The sequence below is a fragment of the Jaculus jaculus genome, chromosome 1, assembly GCF_020740685.1.
Source record: "Jaculus jaculus isolate mJacJac1 chromosome 1, mJacJac1.mat.Y.cur, whole genome shotgun sequence".
Taxonomy (NCBI): Eukaryota; Metazoa; Chordata; class Mammalia; order Rodentia; family Dipodidae; genus Jaculus; species Jaculus jaculus.
The window spans coordinates 141,367,380-141,385,327 of record NC_059102.1 but is presented as its reverse complement, the minus strand read 5'-3'; the positions used below and the strand labels follow the sequence as shown (position 1 = coordinate 141,385,327).

General features: G+C 50.6%; 1 protein-coding gene and 1 long non-coding RNA gene across 9 annotated transcripts; one reads left to right on the top strand and one right to left on the bottom strand.

The window, feature by feature from the left end:
• Window positions 1-1,957: 1,957 nt before the first annotated feature.
• Window positions 1,958-9,679, bottom strand: Kif12 (kinesin family member 12). Of its 8 annotated transcripts, none has more exons than XM_045141654.1 (19): window positions 9,540-9,679; window positions 9,385-9,450; window positions 9,223-9,301; window positions 8,827-8,948; window positions 8,519-8,594; window positions 8,069-8,203; window positions 7,772-7,907; window positions 6,954-7,045; window positions 6,638-6,794; window positions 5,858-5,976; window positions 5,667-5,771; window positions 5,046-5,175; window positions 4,857-4,947; window positions 4,622-4,708; window positions 4,220-4,304; window positions 4,046-4,144; window positions 3,104-3,204; window positions 2,562-2,680; window positions 1,958-2,322 (listed from the first exon to the last, which is right to left on the bottom strand). In XM_045141654.1, the coding sequence occupies exons 1-19, from the start codon at window positions 9,563-9,565 to the stop codon at window positions 2,183-2,185; spliced, it is 1,965 nt and encodes a 654-aa protein (XP_044997589.1). In that variant the 5' UTR covers window positions 9,566-9,679; the 3' UTR covers window positions 1,958-2,182. The 8 variants fall into 8 exon arrangements, with proteins under 8 accessions (XP_044997589.1, XP_044997593.1, XP_044997588.1 ...); XM_045141658.1 differs by having other exon boundaries at window positions 8,827-8,894; XM_045141653.1 differs by lacking the exon at window positions 8,827-8,948 and adding an exon at window positions 8,699-8,826.
• LOC123457630 lies at window positions 8,706-11,248 on the top strand. Its single transcript, XR_006635088.1, has 2 exons — window positions 8,706-8,837; window positions 9,357-11,248. It is a non-coding gene; the product is annotated as an uncharacterized LOC123457630 (long non-coding RNA).
• The last annotated feature ends 6,700 nt before the right edge of the window (window positions 11,249-17,948 follow it).

Here is a 17,948-nt window from a genome sequence, read left to right as displayed (position 1 = left end):
GGGTGGATCCCAGCCCATAGATCAAGGGTCTTGGTCTCTTTCTCTAAGTGTCTTTACCAGTACCCTGCCCCTACTTCCCACAGGGTCAGCATACCCCAGATGTAAATCTAAGCTGGTGACTCCTCAAGAGCCTTCCATGCCCCCTGGTGCCTTCCACACAGCAACTCTGGATGTGGTCATGATGCCCCGCAGAGGAATTTGGCACCTGAGGTCTCTGAGCCTTTGCCTGCCAGCCTTACCACCTTTCCCACCCACTGCTGCCATCCTCTCCATTAACAAACTTCCCTGACACCTTCAACTACTTCTGAATTGGTGACCTCCTTTGTACTTCCGTATGTCCTCTGCCTTACTCCACGCAGAGCACCCTGTGTCCACGCCCCCCCCCAACCTCTTTCCAGTCCCTGAGTGACCTGGAAAATCTGCCTTGTTCCTTAGTGGAGTTATTTGCACCTTACAGTAGATCTGAAATTGATGTCGGCGATATGTGTGGAATGGGTGAATGAATATACAAAAATTAACCACACAGGTTTGTTTCTGAAGCCATGCATGGAGCACTGGGCTGGTTCTGTGGCTGCTTGGCACAGCTCTCCCCGCTCTGGGTCATGCCTGCACTTTTATTTTGTGTGTGGGTGCACATGTCATGTCTGTGTGTTTGTGTGTACGAGGGCATGTGTGTGAAGACTGGAGGACAACCTCAGGAATCATCCTCAGGCACACTGTCACCCTGTCAACCATTTTCTTTTCTTTTTGAGACAGAGAACTCACCAATCAGGCTACACCATTTAGGCCAGGGAGCCCCGGGGATCTTCCTGTCTCCACTTCCCAAGTGCTAGGGTTACAGGAATGTGCCACCATGCCCAACATTTTTTACTGGGGATCCAACTCAGGTCCTCATGCTTGAGAGGCAGGCAATTTACCAACTAAGCCACCTCCCTACCCCATGTGTTGACTTCTCATTAAGTGACAGGTTCACTGTCTCCGACTGAGGACTTATACCAGGGTTCGCCCGTCCTTGATCCTCACTGGAATGCAGTAGGACAGGGAGCTGTGTCTCTTCCTGAGGTGACTGAAAACTTCCAGGAGGGGACAGAGCTGGACCGGAGTCCCAGAACAGCCCTGTGGCATATGAGGCCTCCTGAGCCCCCAGCACCAGGACACGCAGCCCAGACAGGGCAAACAGGTTCTCTTGCCACATCAATTCCATTCTGCCTCCTTTCAAGGTGCCAACATCACTTTCCCAGAGTGTGTTGGAATTGTGCATGCCAGCAGCACATGGCAGTTGCTCAATGAAAACTTGCCTAGACCAGGGACGACCCAATAGGCAAAGTGCTTGCGGGCATCAGGACCTAAGCTCAATCCCCAGAACCCATGTGAAAATGCTAGACATAGCAATGCACACCTGTGACCCTAGCAGTGGGGAGGCAGAGACAGGAGAAGCCCCAGGGCTCACTGGCCAGCCCATCTAGTATGATTGGTGAGCTCCAGGCCAATGAGAGACCTTGTCTCAAAAATAGGTGGACAGCCGGGCGTGGTGGCGCACGCCTTTAATCCCAGCACTCGTGAGGCAGAGGTAGGAGGATCGCCGTGAGTTCGAGGCCACCCTGAGACTGCATAGTGAATTCCAGGTCAGCCTAAGCCAGAGTGAGACCCTACCTCAAAAAACCAAAAAAAAAAAAAAAACAAAAAAGACAGGTGGTTGTCTTCTGAGCTCCACATGCACACATACACATGTGCATGTGCAACTGCACACAGATGTAAACCCATACACATGCACACAAATAACATCAAACCTGTCGAATACAAGAAAGGAGATGAGAGCCCAGGAAATTCCTTCCCAGAAGGGAATCCACACCTATACCAAGAATCCTTGCTTCTCAGACTCCCTCAAGAGCCTCACTGTGCATGGACTGCCCCATATGGACATTATGGCCACCCCAGAGCAGAGGACCAACCAGACTTGGAGCTGCCACCTCTTTATTCACAGGTTTCGTTGCCTGTCGTCCATGTCTCCTGAACCTGGCCTCACGTTAGAGGTCTGGGGAAGCGCCCTCGCTCTGTTCCCTCGCATGGGCTTCCAACCCTCTGCCCGCAGTGCTGCTGTCCCCATTCACAGGTGGGGAGACCCAGGTCCAGGAGCAGCACCAGCTTGGGGCACACACTGTCTCCAGGTTCCACTCTGCCTTCAGCATGGAGGGAGGCCTTGGCCAGGGCTTCGTATGCCCTCACTGGGAGGCGGCTGACTCTGGTGGCGGCGCAGAGAACTGCCAATCTGGTGTGTGAGAGCCTCCAGCCTCTGAGCCAGGCTTGGGAGCTTGGTTTCTCCTAAGGATTAGCAAGACTCAAGACCTGCCTAGACCACCTCCCAGGCCCAGCATCCTCTGAAAGAGCCCCAGCTGTCCCTTTCCCCTTCCGCTGGGCTGCAACAAAGTGTGGGCTGCCAGTGAGTCTACCAGAAGACTCCTGAGGCGGGGAACTGGAGAGCCCTGGAGAAATCACCCTTGTCCCCGCCCTGCGACAAGATGTGAAGCCTGAAGTTCACAGGACACAGGGCCCCAATTCACCTCTTGGCATCGGTGGTGTGTTGGGGAATGCTGTGGGCAGGGGCGGTGCAGAGGGTACCACCTCCTCCCCTGTCAGCATCTCGGCCAGGACTCGAGTCTGGGCCCAGTTGCTGTGGCTCCTGGGAAGGAGTAAGAATGTGGAGTGAGCCTTCTGGTCCCAGGCTACCTCCTTCCCACTTCCAATGCCCCGGGCCTCACCCACCTCTCTTTTTTTTTTTTTAAATTTAATTTTTATTAATGTTTTCCATGATTATAAAAAAAAATTCCCATGGTAATACCCTCCCTCCCCCACACTTTCCCCTTTGACATTCCATTCTCCATCATATTACCTCCCCATCTCAATCATTGTACTTAGATATATACAATATCAACCTATTAAGTACCCTCCTCCCTTCCTTTCTCTTCCCTTTATGTCTCCTTTGTAACTTACTGGCCTCTGCTACCAAGTATTTTCCTTCTCATGCAGAAGCCCAATCATCTGTAGCTAGGATCCACATATGAGAGAGAACATGTGCGCTTTGCTTTTTGGGCCTGTCACCCACCTCTCTTGTTGGCACTTGGCAGAGCCAGGGCTGCATGGAGGGGCCCAGGGTGGGGGCCGCATAGACAGGCATGAGCCACCTGGAACCTCGGACTCTGGCACCTGCGGAAAGACCAGAGCCCACACACTGGCTGACCCCACAGCTGTCTGTGTGAGTCCCACTTCCCCAGTGCTGACCCTGGCCCAGCTGTCAAGACCAGTTCAGCAATAACTACATAAATAAATAAAGGGGGGTTGGGTCTCGCTAGCTTCGTCTGAGGGCTCCTGGTGATCCTTATAACATTCTTTCCTGGGCCTAGGTGGCCCCTGCGGGCAGGACCTGTGTTTGCTCAGCTTTAGAATCCCTAGAGCTCGGGCACAGGACTTAAAGCCAGGGGCTTAGGAAGGAGGAGATGAATGGATGAAGAAGTCAGCGCCAAACTGGCAAAGGCATGTGAAGGAAAGAATAAGTGAAGGAGGTGGTACGTGCCTAAAAGAAAGCAGGATGGGGGCTGGGGAAATGGCTCAGTGTCTGAAGTGCTTGCTCCTCAAGCAGGAGCCTCAAGTTCAGATTTAATCCCAACCTTGAGGAAGAGGAAACGGGGAACCTATGGGGTCACTGGATAGTTAACCTAGCTGAATCAGTAACGTGTAGGTTCAATGAGAGACCCTGTCTCAAGAAACAAAGTAGAGAGTGATTGAGGAATACACCCAATATCAATCTTAGGCCTCCACAGGCACTTGCACACACAGACACGAACATCCACAGGTATACTAGTACAGAGAGACAGAGGGAGAGAGAGAAGGGAAAATGGCAGGCAAGCCAAGCAGACACTCCACTCCCTGGGCATAGGGATCCCTGCATGAGCCCTTTCTCCCGTCTCCTAGTCCTGGGATCACTGGGGTTCTGGATCCCTGGATTGCTAAGCCTCAGATTAAGGTGGGTTCTCCTGGCCTTTCCTACCTGTGGTAGGTGGCACTCCCGCCGTGGGCAGGCCCAGTGGGACAGAGGCACTCGACACAGAGGACAGAACTGGAAACAGGAGCAGAGGGGTGGCAGTGCCTAAAAAGAGGGCACATCACTGACTGAGACATCCCAGCTTGTCCTTCTGAACTCAGAGTGGGCAGAGAGACTCACCCAGCAGGGGAGAGCTGGCACCACTGAGCAGGGGCATCCTGGGCCAGAGCTGGACTGGAGAAAGGAGCGTGCAGACAGGAGGCGTCTACGAAGAGGACTGGGGTCTGAGCCTGTGGTCCCCAACCCTGCCCAGACCAGCCACCATCACGGGGCCTGAAGAACCTGCTCTCCAAGCCTCACTAGGAGCCCGTTCCCCAGAATTCACAAGGCAGGCAAACCAGGACTCCATCTCCCAGAAGGGCCCAAGCAGTGAGGGGGTCAAACAACTAGTCTAAGGTGACATGAAGGAGGTGTGTCATAGCTGGGGGTCCACCCACAGAGGCCAGAATTCACCAAGGTCGTGAAGTCCTCACTGCCAGCTGCCGTGGAGATCAGGGCAACCCTCCAGGTGGCTGCACTCACCTCTCCAGCTCTTGGACTTGTTGGGCTAGGACACGCTGCTCAGCCCGGGCAAGGTCCCTGCTGATCTGCAGCTGCTTCATTTCCTTCCTGGAGACAGCAGGCTCCGGGTGACAGGAAGCAAGGACAATGCCAAGAGTCAGGTGGGGATGGAGGGAAGCAGGGAGTTGGAGAGGGTGTGGCATCAGGCCAGCAGGGAGAGAGAAGAGACAGAGTTCTTGCGCTGAGCGGACGCTACCTGAGCCCCTCGTTCTCCAGCATGAACTCCTGCAACATCCCATAGAGGTTTCGCTGGGCCCAGGCCCCACGGGCCCCACGGAGGCTCGGAGCTGAGGAAAGTAGGGAGTGGCTAGATCAGTAGCAATCCCAGACCTTATCCGTGTATATATACACACACATGCACCCTCAAACCCCAGGAAGGTCATACCTTTGGTGTCCATTTGGTCCAGCTGGAACTGCAGGCGACGATTCTCCTCCCGTAGCTGCAGCAGCTCAGCCTCCACTTGCAGGTGCTGCTTTGCCCCAGGGGACTGCCGGGGGGACTGTCCAGGGCCGCCCTTAGTGTGTGGGCAAGTTGCGTACTGCCTAAGGGCTTCCGCGTGCTGGCATGCGTGGGGCCTATGCTGCAGCTCATGTTTCATTCACCTGCCCTGAGTGCTAGCGCAGGCTGTACCTGTCTGGAGTGGGCACTTGTTCTGTGTCATCCTGAAGGGTCCCAAAATGGGTCCGAGTCCAAACTCAGATCTTCCCCAACCTTGGCCCAGATTCTGAACCCAAAATGGACAGCAGATTAAACCTCAGCTCAACTCAGACTTAATCACTAAACCCGCTGAGATCCTGAATAGACCTGGAATGTTAGTCCAACTCACCCTCCAACCCTACTCTGGCCCAGACCAGCTGGAATTTTAGCTAGGACTCTACCTCATGACACCATTTCCAGGATATTTGTCCCTGATCTCAACTATGGCCCAGTCCCAGGCTCCAACCAAAAAGCCAACTCCGGCTCCAGCTGTTGCCTATGCCTCTGCCCATGTGTCCCGCAATTCACCTTGGCACCCTGTGGCCGGGTGGTGACCCGCTGAGCTCGGCTTGCATATCGCAGGGTGCTGAGAGTCTCGGGAAGGCACTGGGCTGAGGGGGACACGCAGGCCACCTGGAAAGGATCTCCCTGAGTGCTTTGAGGATTCCCTTTGTCAGCACCCAGCCCTCCCTGCCAGACCCTTCCCCCATGTATGATACCATGAGGGTGATCCCATGTCCCCCTAGTGAGTCTGCCAGCAACTTGGTGAGTTTGCTGTCCCGGAAGGGTATGTGGCTCTGCTTCCGCTGTGGGTCCAGCAGCACAGAGATGCAATGACCTGGTATGGACAGCAAGGCCCAGAGAGGTTGAACCACATGCCCAAAGCTGTCCTGTTGAGCTACTGAAGAGTGCCGAGGTCCATCCATGCTGGTATAACTCTAGCCCCATCTTTTCATGTGACCTCATTGCTCTTCAAATCCGTCTCCAGCAGCAAGCAGCAGACTCTGGTTCCCCAAAGGCACAAATACCCTGTCTGCCCTGATCCCTGATACCTAGCAGAGAGCCTGGCAGGGACTCAGAAATCTTCGACAAATGAGTGAGTAAAAAGGAGTTTTATCAGTAGCTCCTATGCACATCACAGAAGAGTAGCAAGGCCAGGCCCTTCCACTTCAAGGGCCAGTCACCTCGGTTGGGGACATACTTCTATTTCTTTCTCATTGCTGGGCCTCTCCTCCAACTTCAAATGGGAGGGTTTCTACTCTGCATGGGTGTTCCTACCTCCCAGGTTAGAATATCCCTTTTAGACAGCAGACTGTAGGAACTGATCAACAGCACTCTATGAGGGGAGCAGTCAGCCACAGACCTGAGGTCAGAACAGCACCTCTCCTTGCTGCTCCCCAACTCTGGCCCTCACCTGTACACTCCTATGGCTCCTCTAGGAGCAGTGGGGTTGGAGGAGAGGCACAGTAAGTCAGTCCCATGAGTCCCCAGGGTCTCACCCAGTGCCAAGAGGCTGCGGTTGATACTGTTGGCTTCAAGCATCAGCTGCCCACGGGATCCTGTGGCCGCCACCTTCTCACTGCCTGCCAGGTCTACAAAGCACAGCTTCCCCCCAACAGGGAGGTCCCCAGGGTCTGCGGGAGGTATCTGTTGGGGCTAGGGGACCAGGGCTTGATGTAGATTTGGGAGAGATTGGCCCCATCAAAGTCACAATGTCAAGGGTTTTGTGAGGAGCATCTAAGTTGGTTTAGATATGCGGAGTCAGAGCCTTGCTGGGTGGCCCTGGGCCAGCCCTTCCCTGGGATTGGCACTCACAGTTGGGTGGCTGATGTACAGGGTGAGTAGGGCATGGCTTCGGCTGGAGGCCTGGTTCAGGCTGTGGGAAGAACTGCGACGACGGCTAAGACCTGTTTGGGGTGGGGAGGCATGGGGAGCTGTACCTGCTTAGATCTGGCCATCTCAACGGAGGGACAAGCAAGTAGGCAGGAGTGCGGGGCTGGCTTAGGGAGTGAGGGGCACTGGCTCTGGTGCAGACAGGTGTGAGGGGATGGGGACAAAATGCTTGTTTGCCAGCATGAGGAACTGAGTTTACATCCCTAGCACCCACACCCAGTGCTGGGTGTGGTGGCACATGCCTGTAATCCCAACGCTGGGGCCTACTGACTAGCTAGCCAAATCCGATCAGTTCAGCTAGACAGTGTCTCAAAAACTCAATGAATGAGTGACTAAGGTGGAGGACAGTGGCTGAAGAGGACACCTGATTTCAGTCTCTGGCCTCTAAACACACACCTGTACACACATATGCACACAGATGCATACGAACACACATACACATATGCAACATACCATATAAAGACAGACCAAGTCCCAGCCTCCCCAGGGCCTGCCAGAGGAGGGGTGCTCAATAAATGCTCCAGGGAACTAAGGTGGGAGGGAAGGGTCTCCTAGCCTAGGCTAAGGGGTATGACCATTACTCTCAACCACCTGGGAGAGTAGAGACCTAGAGGGCTGAAGGGAGGCATGGGCATGGAAGGCCAGGCAGCGGGCACCATCTGCCCTGTCTTTGAATTGTTGGTTGCCCTGGTCCCTCTCCACCACACCCCCATGCTCAGAGCTTCCCTCAAGCAGCACACCCTTCTGCAGGAGCTCCATCAGGGCCTCCAGGGTGCCAAACTCCACCACCCGCAGCCGTTCCACGTAGAAGCCACGAGCTTTGTTCCAGCGAACCGGCAACGGCCCGGGAGACCCCAGGCTCAGCAAGTCATGAACCTGGAAGGGGAGGGAGGAAGGAAAGCAAAGATTTCATTTTCTCCTTGCCCCGTGGACAAGAGTCCCGCCTTGCCTTCTTCCTCCTGACTGGGTTCTTGCTCCTCTGCAAACAGGGCCTTGCTTCCCGGCAGGGCACCTCCCCACCCCCAGCAGCATGGTACCTGCTCATTGTAGATCTCCAGGTAGGAGGCGCGGAGGGTGACAGGGGTGGCCAGATGCTGCACGCGCTCTAACAGCCAGGCAAAGGTCCTCTGCATGATGCCAACCAGACTGGGGGGCACAGGCACTCCCTCTCCCTGGGGGAAAAGGCAGCTGAGCCTGGGACTGGGGCTGCAGAGGCAGCAGCACTGTAAGGGCCGCTGTCTTTGCAGGACCCTGCCTGGGCTGTGCCAAGCTCCCACACAATGTCATTTACTTCTCAGTCCGGACTAATCTCAAGATGGACACACTAGAACGCTAAGTAAGCAAAGGTGCAGAAATTGGAACACCAAGGTTCCAAATCGGGCAAGTCCTCCAGTCCTCAGTGGCTTGGTCTGCAAGCAAAGGAGGCGGGGCTGCGTAGGCCACGCCCCTTCCCCGGGGGTCCAGCCCCAGGCGCGCGCGCAGTCTACCTGGGGAGGAGGTCCAGTCAGGGTGAAGGTCTTCCCGGAGCCCGTCTGGCCAAAGGTGAAGACCGTGCAGGAGAAGCTGCGGGTGGCAAGAGTGTGGTTGGACCCAAGAGGGTTGGGGGATGGCGGGGGTCGGGGCCGGGCGGGGACCGGCGCGCCGAGGGCTCCCCAGGCCTCACTCACCCGCGCAGTGCCAGCTCGCCCAGGCGGCGCACGCCGCACGCCCGGAACACGTCCTCCTGCGTGCGCGCCCCGTCCAGCACGGCGCCGAAGCGGAACGCTACGTCTGGGCCCCCGCCTGGTGGACTCACCTGGGGAGGAGGTAGCGTGAGACCAAGGCACCCTGGATGGGCGTGCATCTTGGAGTGGGCTGGGCATCCTGGAAGGGAGCAGCACCCTTCAGTGCGGGGCACCCGGGAGGAGGTGGGGCATCCTAGAGGGGAGGGGCGCCTTTCAGTGGGGGCACCCTGGAGGAAGCGAGGCATCCTGGAGGGGCATCTGGAGGAGTGGGACAATGGAGTGAGCGGGGCCCTGGAAAGGAGGGCCAACCTGGTTAAGAGGGACGCCCTGCGGTAGGCGGTGCATTTGCTGAGGGAAAGTGGCTCCGATCTCGGGGAAGGCGGGCCCTAGGGCAAAGCTACTTGGTGTCGGGCCCTGGGGTTCCCTTCCACGGGGTTTCTTAGCAGTGGTGGGGAAGGGTTTCTCACCTGCAGCGTCCGAGTCCCAGAGCAGTGCAGAACGCTCTGCTCCCCTCGACGTAGTTCGGCTGCGCTCATAGGACGAACCCTGGAGGAGACCAGATGGTTCGTCCTGATATCACCATCTGTCCCTTCTTCCCCAGGGTGCCCAACCAGCCGACCTGTACGCACCTGAGCACCACTTGGATCGGCGTTTCCGGCCCCTCTGTCCCCTGTTCCAGGCTCCGCGCGTGGTCCCTGTGGCCACAGTAGGAGTTACCATGCCTGTGCTCAGCGCAGTCTGCTGGGCACGGTGCTCAAGGACCTAAGATGCGCGATGTGCTTACCCGTCGGGAGACCCACGTTCCTCCATGTTCTGCCCTACACACCGCGTTGGCTGCGCCCTGAGTTCCTTTCCTTCCAATTATTACCCTGCCTGGGCCACAGCAGGACTGGCTGCACACACCTCACACACTCTCACCCCCCCCCACCCCCGCAGCCATCCATCCGGAAAAGCTCCAGCCATCCCAGGGCTAGCTAGTTAAAGATTTACCCACCCCCACATACGCGGTGGGGGAAAATGCCAAGCTAGGGCCCCCTACTAGGAGGTTTTGTAGTCTGAGGATCCCTTGTTCTTGGCTAGTCCTATCAGGAGGGACCCATGGGCCCACCCAGACCAGCCTTTTTTGTCACACATAGGGAAACAAAGCCTGGGATAAGAAGAACTCAGTCAAAGCCACAAAGCCAGCATGAGGACCAGGCCCTCCTTGCTGTCTCCACAGACCCTCCCTTTCCAAATAGCTTGGCCTTTTCATAGTGCAGAGCCCAGGGGCGGGCTGAGGGAGACCTGGCCCCCAGACAGCAGCTTACCAGCGTCGGGTTAAACATTGGTGTACCTGCCTGTGCAATGTCAAGGCCAAGCCAAGGCGAGCACAGTGTTAACTCCCTGTTCTGGCTTAAGGGAGGGAGCCGCAGAGATGTTTGAAGGTGCTGGGCTGTCAGCTGACCTGCCCCTTCCAGGTCTCAGTCGGGCCGGGGAGATAGGTAGGAAAGGCTCAGGGTGCTGGAGCTTTTGTGGGGGAGCACAGAGGCCTTTAGGAGCTGGGGAGATTAAGAAGTGAGGGGAAAATGAGATTTCGAGGCAGAATACACTTCAGGAAGGCTTTGGGGCTAGGCTCAGCTCATCCAGGAGTTTGGACTCATTCCCCAGGAAACCACTAATGATGATAAACAGGGAAGTGACTCTGTCACTATTTCTTTTTATTCTTATTACATTTTTATTGCAAAAGATCCATTTTATAAGTAGTAGAGATACTTTTGATTACAAGTCAGTTTAGTTCCAAGTCAGTTAATACAGATATATTGTTTATATGTTTTATAAACTTGTTAAGAAGAAGTTATTAGCTCATCTAATATAATAATGGCTCTGAAAAATGTGAGGCTTGTTCACATGTAGAATTCATTAGTTATATTTTCAAGAACCCATGAAGTTATGTCCCCAACACATCAGCTTTCTTTATTTTCATTTTGTAAAAGGTTAAACTCTATATCCCCTCAACCCACATCCCTGTTCCCCTTCCCCTGAGGGCCCTCCTCCATGGGGCTGTTGCTATTCACTGTGGGGTCATGAAGGCGTCACTCTGTGTGGGGCACTGTGCCTCAGGATATTCCTATCCACTCTATGGCTCTTTCTGCCCCCTCATCTACAGTGTTCCCCTCTTCTACCACTTTTCCTGAGCCATGGTGGGCCTGTTAGAAGTCTGAGTCAGTGTTGAGTTTTCTGTGGCCTCTGAGTTTCTGCATTGATGGATTGGATTGTTCATGTTGCCTGTCTCCAGCTCCCCGCTGCTGATTCTTGAGCTAGCAGTGAGAGCTGGATTTGAGTTTCTGCTTCCTCTTCAGAGTCTCCTGTGATATGTTAGACATGGGATGTCTTGTGGTGGCCCGACAACTATCTTGGATTTTCTTAGTATTCTCTGTCATCTGTAAAGTAAAACAGATTCTCCAACCAAGAGTGGGAGCAGCTTGGATTAAAGAGGATATACATGCATAGTTATTTCAGATTCTTTTTGGTGTGTATGTTCACTCTTGATATCCAGGGAACAGTGGGAGCTTTTTGTCTGGAGTCTCTTAAGTTTACTGGCCATGGGATACCAACTTGGTTACCAATACCAGGCATAAGTTCTCTCCTCGTGAGCCGATCTCTTGTCCAAGCATAGGGCAGTTGGTTACCCGCGCAGGCTGTGTGCCACTATTGTGCAGGTGTTTTATTCCTGGCTTGGCTGGTTCATAGCTTGCTGAGTTCCCTGCTTATTTACACTGGTGGTGACCATTGTCTCCCGGAAGCTTTGACAGCACTTTTTTTTTTTTTTAAATAGTAGTTTGCACCAGGAATATGGGCACAGAACTTGAATGAGACCAGAAGAAGAGGGAAAAGGGAGTGAGGGGAGGAGAGGATATATGACAAGCTAGGTGAGGGACAGAAGGCGCAGGATGGGAGGGTCTTGGAGTAGTAGAGGGTGGGGGGATTATATAAAACGTAAGACAACATGAATCAAAACCATAGACACCTTCCTCTTAGATAGCATTCCACAAGGTACAATCACCAGTAAACAGTAAAGGGGGACAGTCTGAACAGAAACTCCCTATAGAAGATGGAACAAACTTAATCCTAAAACCAGGAGCTCTGACCAGTAAACTCCGGCCCCAGAATTGGGTTATTCCCCACAGTGAACTGTTGGTCAGAGGTCCCCAAAATAATGCAGGCCATTGCCAAAGCACTTGGTCATTTGCCTCAGCTAAAAACAGTCAGGCCCTGTTGCCAATGATAACACAGTCCATGACAACAGGACATTGAGTCACCACGCTGGAAGTGGGAGGGTAGCCACTTCCCTCCTGGCTTGACCTCATGGCCCTGGAAAGTACTATGGGAGCTACTTGTCACTATTTTTACGTTCTTTGAACACTGCAAACTCCTTTGTCCCTAAGCAGTTACACATTAGGGTGAAGGCCTTAACAATAAACCTCCTCAATGTGACTCACTCTACCACCACAAGTGGCAGCCAGCTATCAAAGCTGCTGTACTAGAGTGGACTATCCTGGGTAGCAGTGAGCTCCCCACAACTGGGGATGCACAAGCAAGAGGCAATTGTCCTTTGGTTCCAGGATCTCCTAGATGAACCAACAGAGAGATGTGAAGAGTGATAAGCCACTGTTCTCAGCATGTTGGTCACAGGCCTTAGCCCATCTCCCTCCTGTGAAATGGGGTGAGGGAAGGAGCCCATTGTACATGGTCTCGGATGTCAGTGAGACTGTATAGTTGAAAGTGACTTGTACATTGTAAATAATTGCTCACAAGATCTGGTAATGGAAGCTACTCGGTAGGCTGAATTAGGAAAATCACAAGTTCAAGGCCTGCTTGGACTATAGAGTCAGTTTCAGTCTATCCTGGGCAATTTAGCAAGACTTTATCTCAAAATACAAAGGAGAAAGAAGGCTGGGTTGTAACTCATTGGCAGAACATTTGCCTAGCACACAGGAGGCTCTAGGTTCAATCCCCAGTATTATACACACCCACACCCACACCCTCACACACAGTACCTACAGGGGCTGGAGAGATGGCTTAGCAATTAAGGTGCTTGCCAGTAAAGCCTAAGGACCCAGGTTTGATCCCCCAGACCCCACATAAGCCAAATACACAAGGTGATACATGCATCTGGAGTTCATTTGCAATGGCTAGAGGTCCTGACATGCCCACACTCTCTCTCTATCTAAACTAAATAAATTAAAATAAAAATACTACAGGCAGCAATAAAAAATTTATATATGATCTTCAAGATTCCTTCAACTCTGAAGTTCATTAACCTATTATATTCCTTGAGTCTACTTTTCAGATGGGGGAAATAAGCTAGGAAAATAAAGGCAGGGGAGAGTAACTAAGGGATCAAAACACTGTAAATGACAGAACTGAGGTAAAGCCTAAACTATGAGCAATAAGTTCTGATGCTGTCAGAACTTTTTCTTTTTATCATTAGTAAGTGAACAGTAAGTAAATAGGTTGTTCCTTTAAATCCCCTCAAAAGCATTAAGACTGTGCTGGAGAGATGGTTAAAAGTGTTCAGCAGTTAAAGGCACTCGCTTGTAAAGCCTGGCTATCTGGGTTGGGTTCCCCAGTGTTCACATGAAGGTAGATGCACAAAGTGGCACATGCATGTGGAATTCATTTATAGTGGCAGATGGCCCTGGTGTGCGCCCATGCTCATTCTCTCTGTCTTTCCCCGACTTGGAAAGAAATAAAAATATAATTTTTATTTAATAATTCTCAAGTGGGGAGTGATGGGCACGCTAGGGCCTTCAACCACTGCAAACAAACTCCGTATGAATGCACCACTTTGTACATCTGGCTTTACGAGGGTATATTGGGAACTCAAACCCAGGTCGTTAGGCTCTGTAGGCAAGCACCTTAACTCGCTGAGCCATCTCTACTGTCCCTAAATAGTTCTTATTTATTTGAAAGAGAGAAAAATAAGGAGAGAGGAAGAGAAAGAGCAAGAGAAAGAGGAAAAGAATGGGTGCGCCAGGGTGTCTAGCCACTGCAAATAAACTCCAGATGCATATGCGACCTCGTGCATCTGACTTTATGTGGGAACTGGGGAGTCAAACCTGGGTTCTTGGGCTTTGCAGGCAAGTGTCTTAACTACTGGGTCATTTCTCTAGCTCAAAACTTTTTTTTGTTTTTATTTTTATTTATTTATTTGACAGTGACAGAGAAAGAGGCGGAGGGGGGAGGGAGGGAGGAGAGTGGGCACGCCAGGGCTTCTAGCCACTGCAAACGAACTCCAGACGCGTGTGCCCCCTTGTGCATCAGGCTAACGTGGGTCCTGGAGAATCAAGCCTCGAACCGGGGTCCTTAGGCTTCACAGGCAAGCGCTTAACAGCTAAGCCATCTCTCCAGCCCCTCAAAACTTTTTTTAATAAAGTGTAATACTGCCCACATGTAGTGGTTCATGCCTGTGACCCAATTAGTTACTCTGGAGGCTGAGTGAGGAGGATTGTGATTTCTAGGCCAGCCTGAGAAATTTAACAAGATCACATCTCTAAATTTTCCAAAGGGTTGGTTTGGGACTGTAAATAAGTGGGAAAGTTCTTGCCTAGCAGCATGATCAGTCACTCACATCCAAGTGTGTTTCAGTTTAATCAGTTGCTATCCCTGCTCCGCCTACAGAGATGAGCCACACTTGAATGGGTTGTGATAAAAGTGCAAGGCTGAGGGCTGAGGAATTGGCTCAGTCAGTAAAATGTTTGCCTTGCAAGCATGAGGACCTGACTTTGACTCTCAGTGTCCACATAAAAATTATGGGCGTGGTCTGGAGGGATAGCTTAGCTGTTAAGGTGTTTGCCTGCAAAGCTAAAGGACACAGGTTTGATTCCCCCAGGACCCACATTAGCCAGATGCACAAGGGGGTGCACGCATCTGGAGTTTGTCTGCAATGGCTAGAGTCCCTGTCGTGCCCATTCTCTCTCTCTCTCTCTCTCTCTCTCCTTCCCTCCCTCTTTCTTTCTGTCAAGTAAATAAATAAATAAAAATTTGAAAAAAAAGTTCTGGGTTTGGTGGCATGTACCAGCAATCCCGGTGCTGGGGAGGTAGAGACAGGAAGATCTCTGGGGCCTGCTGGATAGCCAGTCTAGCCAAATTGGCAAGTTCCAGATCTATGGGAGAGCCAGGCTCTCTCTCAAAATTAAAAAAAAAAAAAAAAAAGAAGAAGGTAGACAGTGTTCTCGAAGATGACACCTGATGGTGAGATGGGTGGCGTTCCTGAGGAATTGGACACCCAAGGTTGTCTTTTGGCTTCTGTATGTGCTCTTGAACACACACACGAAACAATCCAGACATCAATAGCAGAGAAAAGAAGATTATATTTGCTTGATAGATTAAAGAGGACAGAAAAGGAGAAATAAGGTCACAGTGAACAAATTGGATAATAAGATAAAATTATGTCTAATTATATAAGTAGGCTTGAGTTTGAATCAGCAGATTCAATGAAGGGTAGATGGAAAACATTAGAAAAACGTGCATCTGTACTGAACATGCACAGTCTTTTCTCTTGTCATTATTCCCCAAGCAGTACAGTGCAGCAATTATTTACATGGCATTTGTGTGGTATTTGATGTCATAAGTAACCTGGAGATGAAGTAAAGTATATGGGAAGATGTGTGGAGGTGATTGTAAATACTGTCAGCAATTTGGTAACATCAATTAGTAGAATGTGATACAGATTGTGACAGATTTCTCCCGTGAAACAAGAGAAAAATGTAATAACCTGAGTTTGTTTTTGTTCAGTGATAGAACTGCAGAGGAGATAGAGATAAATCCACCCATAGATGGTAATCTATGGACCAATTAAAACATAGCTGACACACAATAGCAGACACTGACAAAGCCAAAAGTTGGATTGGTGTGTGTGTGTAGTCACATGTGTGAGTGCAGGTGCACATGTGCCACAGTGTGCCAGGTAGAGGTCAGAGGACCACTTTGGGGTGTTGGTCCTCACCTTTCCATCCCCTCTGAGGCAGGGTCATACATTGTCTACCACTGCTGTGGTCAGGCTGGCTGCTCTCCACGCCCCTCCCAATCACAAACACCTGCCGTGGTGTTTGGTTTCTTACGTGGCGGCTGGGATTCTGAACTTGGATACTCACTGCTGCGTAGCAAGTGCTTTATTCTCTGAGCCATCTCCCTCATCTCCGCTTTTCTTATGGTGAGAAGTTATTCAGAATTAGCCAACTGGACTCAATGTCGATGATCCCACTCCTGTTGGAAGCCTGGAAAGCATCAGAACTCGGAGCCGGTGGCCCATGGGCTGCCTTTCTGCTGTCAGAATGGAGAGCGAGGTTGATACACACAGCGGCACTCTCTTTGCTTTCAGCACTGTCTTGGTGACAAGGCAAGAAGTTGGCTCTCTGATGAGGTCATTAACTTGTGTCAATACTTAGCAAATTAATAAAGAAAATGAAACAAGAAAAGGGGAACTGCCAATAATAGAAATAAACAGGAGATTTGATAGATATTAAAAAGAATAAGAAATGTCTACGTCTATGTTAATAATTCTGAACTTGACTATGCTCACGAATGCATCAACAAAATCTGTTTTAAAAATGCAACTTATGCCGGGCGTGGTGGTGCATGCCTTTAATCCCAGCACTGGAGAGGCAGAGGTAGGAGGATGGCTGTGAGTTCGAAGCCACCCTGAGAGGTCAGCCAGCTGGAGCTAGAATGAGACTCTGCCTTGAAAAACAAAAAACATAAAAAAAGAACTTACTAGAAAGTATAGGAGAAGCAAGTAGAATATCTGAGTAGTTTTGTGTCTGTGAAACAAGTTGGATTTGTAATTAAAAACCTCCCTACAAATGAAATTCTTGGCCTGGCCTGCTTCACTGGGGAGTCTTCCAAACATGAAGGAAGTCATAATATCAGCCTTACACAAACTCAGCAACAGAGCCAGAGGGAGCACTTCCAAGTTCATTTTTTTTTAAATGAGGCCAGCATAGCCCTGATATCCCATCCTAACAGTGACATCATATGAAATGAAAACTGCAAGCCATTATCTCTAATGAACACAAATGTGCAAGTTCCAAACAAATGTCCCATCAAACAGCAATATATAAAAAGCATAATACATGTAGATTTTTGACTTGGTAATTCTAACGTTGGCTTAACATTTAAGATTAATCCCAGCACATGGGGGAGGTAGGAATATTGCTGTGAGTTTGAAGCCACCCTGAGACTACATAGTGAATTCCAGGTCAGCCTGGACTACAGTGAGACCCTACCTCAAACCCCCCCGCAAATTTTTTATTAGAAAAAATAAAATTGACCAGGATAACATAACACTTTGAAGGTGAAAAATGAATGGTTATCCCAATAAACACTGATAAATGATAAAATTTAACACTTATTAGTGGCAAAATTAAATAATAATAAAAGCTCTGAACAACTAGGAAAAAGACAGTGGAAATTCCTTAATTTAACAAAGATTGTTTACAGAAAATCAACATTTAATATCATGTTTAATCATTAAAAATAACTTCCTCTTTCATCACCATTATATGAGTTGATACAATTGTTTGTTGATGTTCTTAGAGAATTGGTTCCAGGTTTACATTCCCACACCCACAAGATATTCAAATTCCTCACTCTAAATGCACAGAATTTGCAGGTAGCCTATGAATATCCTGTAATGTATAAATCACCTTTAGATTTCTTCCGCTATCCAATACAAAGTAAACGCATGTTGGTATTGTTACAGTACATTGTTTCAGGAATAGGAACAAGGAGGGAAGCTGTATATGACCTTCACAGAGGAAGCCACTGCGGGCTGATCTACATTTGTGATGAGCTGTTTGCTAGGTCTGTGGATGCTGAACCTGCAAGTGCATGGGTCCAACTGGACAGGAAAACATAACAAAAAGAGACATAGTAACTGGACCGGAGAGATGGCTTAGTGAATAAGGTACTTGCCAGCAAAGCTAAAGGACCCAGGTTTGATTCCCCAGTGCCCACATAAAGCCACATACACAAGATGGCACACATGTCTGGAGTTAGTTTGCAATGGCTAGAAGCCCTGGCATGTCCGTTCTCTTTATATATCCACCCTTCTTTCTTTCTCTTAAATAAATAAAGAAGAGAAAGAGCAACAGGACAAAAGAAGTGAATTTAAGAAAACTTATTTTTTTCTGATGTATGTGTATGCAGAAAA